The following is a 10,886-nucleotide window of genomic DNA, read 5'->3' as shown; positions in this document are numbered from 1 at the left end:
ATCTAGTACAAACACCATACAAAACTTAACCTTTACAGTTTTAACATAAAACATTTTAATTCTGGGTAAGACGTTAAAAGGTACCCGTGGTGTGCGATTCGATAACCGAAAGGTTCTTCGTGCACCAGGTCTTAGGACCAAACTTTTTGAGCACTTTTTTCACATTCAATAAACTATAATAGTCTAGGCTTTTGAAATAATTGAAAAGCTTCTCTTTATTCTGATAACCAATAAAAAAATATTGTTCGGAAACACTATTACGTTTGTTAAATAATTAAAATTTAAAACTTTTATAAAACTAATTAACAATAAAAAAAAATAATTTACAATTAACCATTGGAAAAAATAAAATACAAACAAATAAAACCAGTAAACCATTTAATGTACATTTTAATTGATAAACAAATATAATATGAAAAAGATATATATCAACCCTCCAAAAATATTACGGCTTTTCATCAAAGTACCCTAATCGATCAACTTATATACTTTTCATTATTAGCAGTATTTTTTATGCTAAGCTTTATTCTAATATAAAGATTTTTTGCATGCGTTCGGTAACCAGTTTGAGTACAAAGCGTTTATTAAACACCAAAAATAGTTTTATAAGTTTGGTCTAAGGATCTGGTGTACAAAAGATCTGTTTATTATTTTCTTATTTAGTCATACACCAGATCCTTGGATGCAGTTTTACGCCTTGTCCAGAACAAAGATCGCATTAAAAAAGTTAAGAAGACAATTACATTGTTTTTCTTAGGTTTTGATAATTAAGTTTTTATTTCTATTTTTATTTTTAGCTTTTAAAACTTTTCATGTTTATATTTGTTAAACATGCTACCATTAATTCAACTAGTTTTTTTTGTAAATTTTTCTTACTTTACGTTTTTAACATTATATGTTTTTAATACTGTAAAATTTTTATGAAATTTAGAATTTGATGTTCGAAAAAAATAAGAATATAATGTTTTTAAGTATTAAATAGTATACAAAGTAAATAATTTAAAAACCTACTTAACAAAATACAATTTTATAAACTCTTTAAAATCATTATAATTTTCTAAATTGAAAATTAAACTTATTTAGCAATTAACAATTAAAAACACCACTTAGTTGTAAAACCTAAGCACCTAAATTAGTCAAACTTGGTAAGAGTAGCGAGGGCGAATTTTGGTCAGTTTGTTTAGAAAGTTTAAAATAATTTATATATCTATAGTTCTTTGCTTATTGTTTAAACCCAAACAATTGTAAATCTTTTACGATAAAACCAACTATGTTCTTCAAACGAATTATTAAAGTTGCATTTATAATCACTTACAAATTTATTTACAGTTTCTTTTATTATAAGCAAACAAAGTCTTAATTTAAAAAAGCTGCATGTTTTTCAACTAGAAGATTCTAAAAGCAGATTTTAACTCATTTGTTAAATCTTTGGAATTTTTAACAACACCTTTGTGTTTAAGCGTTATGAGGTTATGCATTTTCTATACTAGTTCAAAATAATGATGTTATTACAAAATTTTTTGCAAAACTTTTACAAAAAAACTTTATTTGGTTTTAAAAAATATTTAAAAATAATAAGGTTTTAAATTTGTATATTACACGTTAAATTATAGTTTAACTGGTGTTTTGACAACTTAAACTAAATTTTCAATCTGACTTTGACTATTAATAGTAGCTATTATAGAGTTTTAATTAATTGAAAAAATATATGTTTTTTTTATAATTCCTGTTTTCTAAAGCATAACTTGTTGTGATAAAATTTTTCAGTTTATTTTTATTTATATTTGTTTTGTTATAACACTTTTAACAATTTCGCCTTCCTGTTATTATTGTGCAATAGTGTTTTTTTAATTTTTTTAATTTCTGCTGATTTTTATGAATACGTTCAAATTCAAAAAGTGATACTTGACATTTTGAAAATTTCTTGTAGCCTTGGCGCTAAAGAATGGCAGAGAGACGTATTTCTCCTATAGAGTTAGTAAGTTTGCCCACCACAAATGAGGTTTATTTATGTCTAGCTTATTAATTTTTTTCTTATTTATCATGTATCTAGCGCAGAGGTCGTCAGTAAACTAGCTCAATACGTGTTTTCTAGCATAAAAACAATTTGAAAAAAAAAATTTTGATAGATTTTTACAAATGTGCTCTCAATTTGATCTACAGTAAAGGGTAGTGCTTAAAAGACATGTCTATTTTTTTAAACTACAAAGTATGACTGCTGCCCGCAAAGACTGTTTTGCAACAATATCGGTCTACAAAAGACTTCTTTTTTAATTTGACCCTTTATTTATAGAAAGGAGCTTAACCTTGGTCTGGTATGATAATAGAAGTAGAAAAAAAATCAATGTTTAAAGTAAAACGGCTAAAGTTTGAATATTTTTGACAATTCTACCCTAAAAACAAGTTAATATTGATAGCCATGCTGGTATAAATTTAAAATACAAAACGCTAAAATAAAAGTATTTTTGATTTAATATTAAAATAAAACTACTTCCTGGTAAAAAACGATTATAATATACTGAAGAAAAAAAAACTTTAAAATACGGGTGTAAGGTAAATAGTTAAATAAAAAAAAATATATTAATTAAAATAAAAAGTATATATTACAGTTAAACAATTTAAAGTCTAGCTTATCAGTCTTAAACGTTATCAATATGATGAGTGTTAGAATTTTGCATACAAACTGATGTACCAACTAATTTGCTTTTTATAACTAAACTTTAATTGCAAGAAGGAGATATTTTTAACTCGTTTTAGCTCTTAAGTTGTTATACTTTGTAAATACTATGCTTCCTTTTAAAATCACGCTATAAGTCAAAGTTTCCTAAATTTTTTTGCATAAGGCCCCCTTTAAGGGTTTTATCAGAGCTGTAAAAAGTAAATTTTATAAAAAAAATCTGTTTATAAACTTCTACTTTTTTGACTATAGTTCGTCAAGATTAGACAATTGACGGTTTAAGTTTAAGAAATTGTAGCATAAAAACCACTAGAATTGCACCATATTAAATTTTGATAACTACGGAGTGTTTTATACTATTATGTCTGCTTTATGTTTTTCAATCATATATTTTAAAGTCAAACTTTTTTCAAATACAATGGCCGACGAAGAACGTTTTTCAGTAAATCTTGCCTATTCTCATAAGTTATGCCAACCCTAATACAAGCTTTAGATAAAAAGTAGAAATGAAGCAATCTTATTCGGTATGTTTTGGACTCAGTCAATAAAAATAGTATAAAATTTATTAGATATGTTGGTATACCAAATAAGTCAGAGTTTTAACGCTTTTAGTTTTATTTATCAACAAAAACATTTGATAAATAAAAAAAACCCCACTAGTTAAAAAACTGTTGTTTTTACTACTTTATCTTTTCAATATATTTTTTGTTGGTTTTTGAAATTAAATTTGTTTAACTTATATTAACTAAACTAAATAGGTAAAGCAAGTTCTTTATAAAGTTTCTATAAATTAGAATACTTTTATGAATTCAAAAAATAAATTTTCATTGAAAAATTTTTTTTTCATAACCTAACTTTATAAATGTGTATGTTTTATTTAATTAAAAATATATAGGTGTACTCAAAAGCTTTTTAAAGTTGTTTGTCATTGTTCAGATACTTAAATTCCTACTAAACATGTATTTTTTTACTCAGTTTCCTTTTTCTAGTACATAAAAAGTTTAAAGAAAATTTAAAATCACGTTGTGTTATATTAAACTCACTTATAATGTTGAACTAACTTTTAAAATTGAAGATATAGTAATTAAAAGTACTTATGACCAGTAAACATCTGAATAAACGGAAATTCATCAAATCAAATTATTATTATTTTAAGTTAAATTATCAAAATATCTAAATAGTAAACAAAAAAGATTTTTTAAACTAAATATAATTTTTAAATATTAATTCTGATACAAAAAATCTAAGTTAGATAAATTAACACAAGTACCATTAAAATTTAAATAAGCACTTTGTGGTTTTTAAAATAGTTTCACTAAACTTGAACTAATTACATTATTTTTAACATTTTACTGTAAGTTGAAAAGTCTGAACTTTTTCAAATAATATAATAACTACAATTTTTTAAATAAACAATTAAAATAAAATATGACAGTTTGTATGTCATTTTTTCGTTCAGTAATATTTTTATTAGTGAAATTTATCTTAATATAAGAGTCTATTGAATTATATGGTTATCATGTTTAAATATAAACTAATCTCTGTTTTATTTTAGTATTTTGTTATTTTTTGTTTGTACTTTTATAAAAGTATTTTAAATGAATTGTTTGATAATATAGTATTTAAAGTACAAAACTCAATTTGTTTTCATAAGTTGATCATTACTGTTTGATATTTTGAAAACAAAAATATTAAAATATTTAGCCAAATTAATTTCTTATCTATTTATTTCTTCAAATTATTATCTTATTAATAATTTAACTATTTTTTATTTATGTTGATTTGAAAATTTAAATCTTACATATATTTTTCGTTGGTTTTAGTAGATTTTTAGATAGATTTTATGTATGATTGAACGAGCCAAAGTTTCTCAACTTCAAAATATTACCATGAAACTAGTTGTTTTGTTCGTACATTTGAAAACAAACATTTCCGACTATAAACATCAACAAGGATAAGCTAATTTCAAACCTAATCAATATTCCAGTGAACTTGCAGATTTTCCAAAACCGTTATGCAAATAGATTTAAACAACTGTAATATATGATTAACCTTAAGTGTTTTATCGAGATGTTTTAATTTTTTTTTCGCTTTTATGGTAAATTATTTATTATATCAGAATTATTTGTTGTTTTGTTTCTTATATACGTGCAAAAATATGTAATGGGTCTTTATTATTTTTTTTGAATTAAAAGGTAGTAGTTTAATATTGTAATGTTAATTAACTTCTAAATAATATTATTAATGAAAACTCCAGCCAAGGATTGCCAAAGTTAAATAATTTCGAATAGTTAACAATTATTTGATGTTTTAGTTTTAAATATAATGCGCTAGTAACTTTTATTAAGTAAGTTATTGTTTTTATACGACAAACTAGTATTAATTTGGTCCATAGTTAAAAGAATATAGAGTTATGAATACTTAATAAAAATCAATATAACTTACATACTGAAAAACCTTGGTAATTAATAAATTGATTCAAAATTCTGAAATACCCGATCAATAAGCATCCAGCAGGATCTAAATCTTTTTCAAATTAGCTTCCATTCGGATCCGGATCTATGTCTAAAATTAGTATTTAGCCGGATCAGGTTAATATTTTGAAATTAGGATCCGGATCTTAAAAAGGATCTAGCTGAATCCGGTAGATCACTAACTCGAAATGCTCCGGCCAGCATAGGTCTAATTTTTTTGGATCCGGCCCTTTAACTATTTAAGTTGCCCACCCCTATTATAAAGGTTTATACCTTAAAGAAGTTTTAAAATTTTTATAATATTTTTATTATTATTTTAATTTTATTTAAACAATTTTTTTATACATTTCCTTCTCTAAACCAATGTTTCTCTAAATGTGCCTCTGTGCACATTATATGCACCTAATTAAACAAGTGTGCACTTGTGTTCAGAAAATTGCACATTGCTGGGAAAAACTGCTTTAAACTAACCATAACTACATCAACACATGTTCTAAATATACAACTGTAGAAAGTTTAAACACATTTAAATATTAAAAATCTACGTAAATCTATAGTGATTTGTTCGTTAATTAGCATACACTGGTCGAAACTTCATTGACGTAGCCTTAAGTGCGTAGTAATACCCTCTGAACGGCTTCCAAATTATTCCCGTAGCGAACTGGTCCGTTTCACCATGAAGATAAAGTCCATTGAGGCTCGATTGATGGCAATGCTTGTGCCACCAGCCACTTTTAAACCGGTCTGCACAGTTACCTTCTTCAGAATCATCTTGGTCGTTGTCATATGTGCTAAACTTTTGGTTGTGGTGGTAGCTCAAACCATCACCTAATTTTTTTTAGATAATTTAAAATTCCTAGTTTTTTGAGTTTTACAACTTTATCAGTTAAACTTAAAGTTATGAAAGTATGTTATAAGCGTTTACTACTTTTAAAAGCATTTTTGTATACCCAAAACGGTATACTAACATTTCCAACCCGCGCACAATTCCCACCCGCATGATTCCCATTCCCACCCGCGCACAATTCCCACCCAAATCAAATCTCACCCGATCAATTCCCACCCCAATTGTTTGTCATTTTTGCAAGATTTTTTTTTTTTTACACGACGTCGGTTTCATACCGGTTTCATTTTTGCACTAAATGTCACTTTTGGACGAGTATCCACTTTTGCATGACGTCACTTTTCAACAAGTCGTCTTTTTGCACAGTTTAAAACTTTCTCAGTTTAAAAACGTATTTAAAATAAACTAAACTAATTGTTAAGTTTCATAAACTTTAAAAAAATCAAATTAATTTAAAACTATATTTTAAATTTTAACATACAATACTTTAATCTATTTAGTATAAGATATATTAAAATCAAAATAAACTAAACCTAGAAATAAAGTTAAAAAAAGTTTATTGCCAACTAAAATTATTTTTAAGTAAAATATTTAAAAATAAAAATAAAATCATAAAATCGTTGCTCTTTTAATTTTTTTCAATTTTTTTGTAAGAAGTCAATTTAAAAAGGTTTTTATTTAGTTTAAAGTCAAAAATACAGCATTAAATACATAGACGCACAAAAACACGCTCGAAGTAGGGTTTTTGATTATGATGTTTAAGTTTAACTTAACAAAATTAGCTTTTATTAGTATTTAGTTTAACTCTAATTTTATGTCAAACTTATTTTAATTTATATTTAAGTTAAGATTCGTAACTAATTTTTAAACAGGTAAATATACATATAATAAATGTTTAGTTTATTTTTTTTATTAACGTGTTTAGATAAATTTCTTCAACTTAGTTTTATCATATAAAAAAAAAATAAGCCTTGCAAAAGTGACGACTGGCGCAACATATGGCATCAGTAAAAAATTTACAGAACGAGCTGTGCAAAATACAGTCATTAAAAGGTGGTAATTCGTAGAAAAGTGACACCTATGCAAAACTGACACTATGCGAAAACAATTCTATGTGCAAAAGTGATGCTGTGTAAAAGTGACGTACAAAATTGATTATGTGGGAATTGATTTGGGTGAAAACTAATCGGGTGGGAATAAGCTCGGGTTGGAAATGAGCGGTTCCCACTTAAAACATATGCAAACTTTGCATGTCTTTTTTCTAGCGCACTTTCTAATGTAATGGCTCCGTATGCTCTATGAGATGCGAAACGTCGTTAGTTGAAAAAAAAATTCAGAAAACAGTTGTTTTGCAATAATAAATTTTAACAACTTAAAGTACGCCAAAAATTTTAAACACCTGATGGTTTTTTTAAATAAACAACAAAAAAGAAATTTTTACAAATCTGCATTTCCAGTGTAAGAATCTTTATCAAATTTGAGTCGATAGTCTGGTGAATCTCCAATACGAAAACCCCTAATAATTTATAAAACTAGTTATAAACAAGTCGGGAGTTAGATTATTTTATTTTATTATAAGTTAAGTATATAACAAACTTATACAATGCATAAGCTTTTCTACGTTCAAAGTCTTCTAAATCAATTCTTAGCTCGTATTTTCCAACTTGAGTTATTTCTCGCAATTTATTTAAACCTGTTAAAATAAAAGTATTTTTTACAGGAACTTACGAAATAAAATTTAACTTACCAAGCCAAAATTCTGCAAAGACATTGCCAAATCCTTTATCGAATGAATCCCAATTTTGTACAAAATCTTCCATTCCTTCTGTTCTTTTTTGAAAAACCTATAATTGCTCAGTTATGTTACTTTATGGAAAATTAGTCTAAAAAGCGTTTTATTTAAGTTTTATTATGACTTCTGTTCAATATTTTTTATTTTTATAATTGTTTTTTTCAAAGTACATTATCTAACTTATTTATAAGAAAACACATAAAGATAGCTTTAATATCGTTAAAACAATTATATATGTAACAACTTTTGTACTAATTTTTTTTCTATAATTATTCAGATGCTTTGATACATATAATGTAAAAATTATAAAAATATATATTATTAAAATTTTTACTAAAATTCAATAAAAAACAATTAGTTTAAATAAACAATATATATTAAGGAAAATCATTTTTAAACCGTCCATCCACCACCGTCGGTTTCCTGATCGCAGTAAACGAGGAATCCTTCAGGTCTGCTGAACACCCCGTGGATCCTGTACACCCCTGATTGTGAAGTCACATTCAATTTTTTGATGTCGTAGCAGTCACGTGGTTTTTTATGGACTTTATCACGGAGGTTTTTTCTTTGGACATCTTTAATATCACTTTTTAAGGTTTCTAAAGCTGTAAAATTATGTTGAAATACAGTTTTAAAGAACAAAAATTTTTGAATATTTTCTATATAAAGTAATTACTTATTGTAGTTATAACTGTTTTTTAGTAGAATTTAAATAGATAGTTAGAAAAATTAAGTATCTTTTTTAATATAGAACTTGTTTTTATTTTTTTCTTAATTATCAACTTTAGTTTAAAAAATTTTAACCTCGACTTATTTCTTGTAAATTTTTCTTCAGGTTCACATTTTCCTCCCTAGTTCTAAGGAGCAACGTCATGTTGCAGTCCTTGCCGGGCTTCCCTCGTGGACCTTGCTTTCCGAATGCTGAAATTTTCGAAATCAAACTGGTCTCGTACTCATCGCATGAGTAAGTTTTTGTGATCTGACACGTATCTTTCTTACTAGCATTGCTCAGTGATGACAGTGTGACCAGCAAAAATGTAATAGTAAATGTTAAACGCATAATGAGTTTGATTTTGTTATTCTGTAGTAAATATAAACTTTATCAAAATATGTTAACTCTAAACATTTTCTTTTGTTATACTGTAGATAAAGTTACACATAAACTTAAAAGTTATGAAGAATTTATGTTAAAGTATTAAATTTTCAGACAAAATAGCTGTTACTAAAGTTTCTCTAATAAAATCTTATATTAAAGAGTTTAAGATTAAAAATAACTTGTTTTATGTGTGAAATTTAATACTCGAAAATACAACAATCTGAAATCTTTTTTATTTAACGAACTTTTGTATTTTATAAACAAATCTGACTTAAAATGACTCTGAATTTATTAAGCATGAATTAGCTGCAGTGTTATATCTGTAACTAAACAAGCAAATGAAATTATAAACTATTTTAAGTATGTTTTTAATGATATTTCGTAATAATTAATTGTTTCCCACCATTATTTAAATTTATTATAAGTTTATTTCAAGTACCCACTTCATAAGTTTCGGTAAAAATCAATTTAATCTTTTTATCGCCGAGACAAAAGTTTTAATCACATGTTTCAACAACTTTATAATAAAATTCCAGTAAATCGTTTTTATCATAAATATTTTACCTTTGTATTTGTAAGTCATTTAATATTTTCATATCGAAAAACTTCGATTAAATGTTTAAATAAACTAATTATTTTAATTTGGATTTGACTTATTTTTTACATAATTTTAAACACACATACATAAAAGTTTTCTAATCCGAGTGCATCGAAGTTTGAAGTCAATTCTATAAATATGATTAAAGCAATCTTCTATGTAACGACACAAACACGTACTAACACCGCATAAAACCAACATTCTCAAGTTCTAGTTTTACTGCTCTATAGTTTTAGATTGCCAACTAAGCTACTAAATGTAGTTTTGTTTTTTCTATTAGACTAAAAGTATTTAAATGTATTTGGTTTGAAACAATGTTGTTCTAATAAATTTATTTTTGGATTAAAAGTGTAAATTATAAAGTTGTAAACATAATAAATAAGGTTTTCTATATTACTTTATTAACAGTAGTGACGTCGATATTTTACACAAGCAAAAAGTGCGTACCTAACAGTTTAAAAAAATGTTTTATCAATTTTACATCATACATCAGCTAGTATCTAGTTATCATTTATTTAAAAAACAATAAAAAACTAGTTTATTTATAGTTACCATAATGTTGAAATCGTAGTTATGCTATTTTTGTCTTGATCATAATTAGATCATATTTTTGTTCGGTAAATTTTATTCATTTAATAAAAAAGTCATATTTATTTTTTTAATTTGTTTTTATTTTAGTTTCAAGATTTCATGCGTACCTCTAAAAGTGCGTTAAATAATTTTACTAAAAGTTGTTTTCGATTTCAAAATAAAGTACTAAAAAACATGTTAAAAAATTTAGCAGTATGAAACACTAGGTGACATTTTTATACTAATATCAAATAAGGACTTAACTACATTCCTATTTAACAACAACATAACTCAATAACTGTTTTAAACATTTTTTCAACAGTCTTCAGGGAAGATTTAAGAAGAAAAGTTTTGATACTGTGAAACTATTTAGTATGCTGAAAAGAAGATTGTAGAACATTTTCGAAAGTTTTCCAAAAGTTCTGTTAAAAGTAAGTAAAGTAAAAATAATCTTGAAACCACCAAAAACAAAATTGATAACCGATCATAAAAAGTTAAGTTATTTTTAGTTGTTTTTACAAATGTCTTTAAATCGCTATAAATATTTTGGTTTAAAATATTTCTGAACTGTAAAAACTATTTTTCTAATTAAATTTCATGCAATTATAAATTTTTAAAACAAACTAAAACTTGAAAACAGTTAAGTTTTAAATAATGGAATTTTATTTTAAATAAAGCCAGATTGTGTTGCATTTTAACTAGATTTTTGTTAATTTGTTTTCAATCTATTTGAATATTTAGTGACTACTAAGATTTATCTATAAACAACTATATACACTTTAAAGTTATTTTATTATTTTTAATCTAAAATAAAATAGCAATTTTTTTCAAACTA

General features: G+C 25.2%; 1 protein-coding gene across 1 annotated transcript; it reads right to left on the bottom strand.

Moving 5' to 3' along the window:
- Positions 1-5,479: 5,479 nt before the first annotated feature.
- On the bottom strand, positions 5,480-8,816 carry LOC145849706 (fibrinogen C domain-containing protein 1-like). The gene is made up of 6 exons (XM_082954736.1): positions 8,592-8,816; positions 8,187-8,392; positions 7,743-7,839; positions 7,592-7,688; positions 7,443-7,511; positions 5,480-5,981 (listed from the first exon to the last, which is right to left on the bottom strand). Exons 1-6 carry the CDS (start codon positions 8,659-8,661, stop codon positions 5,720-5,722), a joined length of 801 nt encoding a protein of 266 aa, XP_082810862.1. The 5' UTR covers positions 8,662-8,816; the 3' UTR covers positions 5,480-5,719.
- Between the last annotated feature and the right edge of the window lie 2,070 nt (positions 8,817-10,886).

Source organism: Thalia democratica, chromosome 2 (genome assembly GCF_965202585.1).
Source record: "Thalia democratica chromosome 2, ktThaDemo2.hap1.1, whole genome shotgun sequence".
NCBI classification, from domain to species: Eukaryota; Metazoa; Chordata; class Thaliacea; order Salpida; family Salpidae; genus Thalia; species Thalia democratica.
Note: the sequence above shows the minus strand (reverse complement) of the source record. Positions and strands in the feature narration are given on the sequence as shown.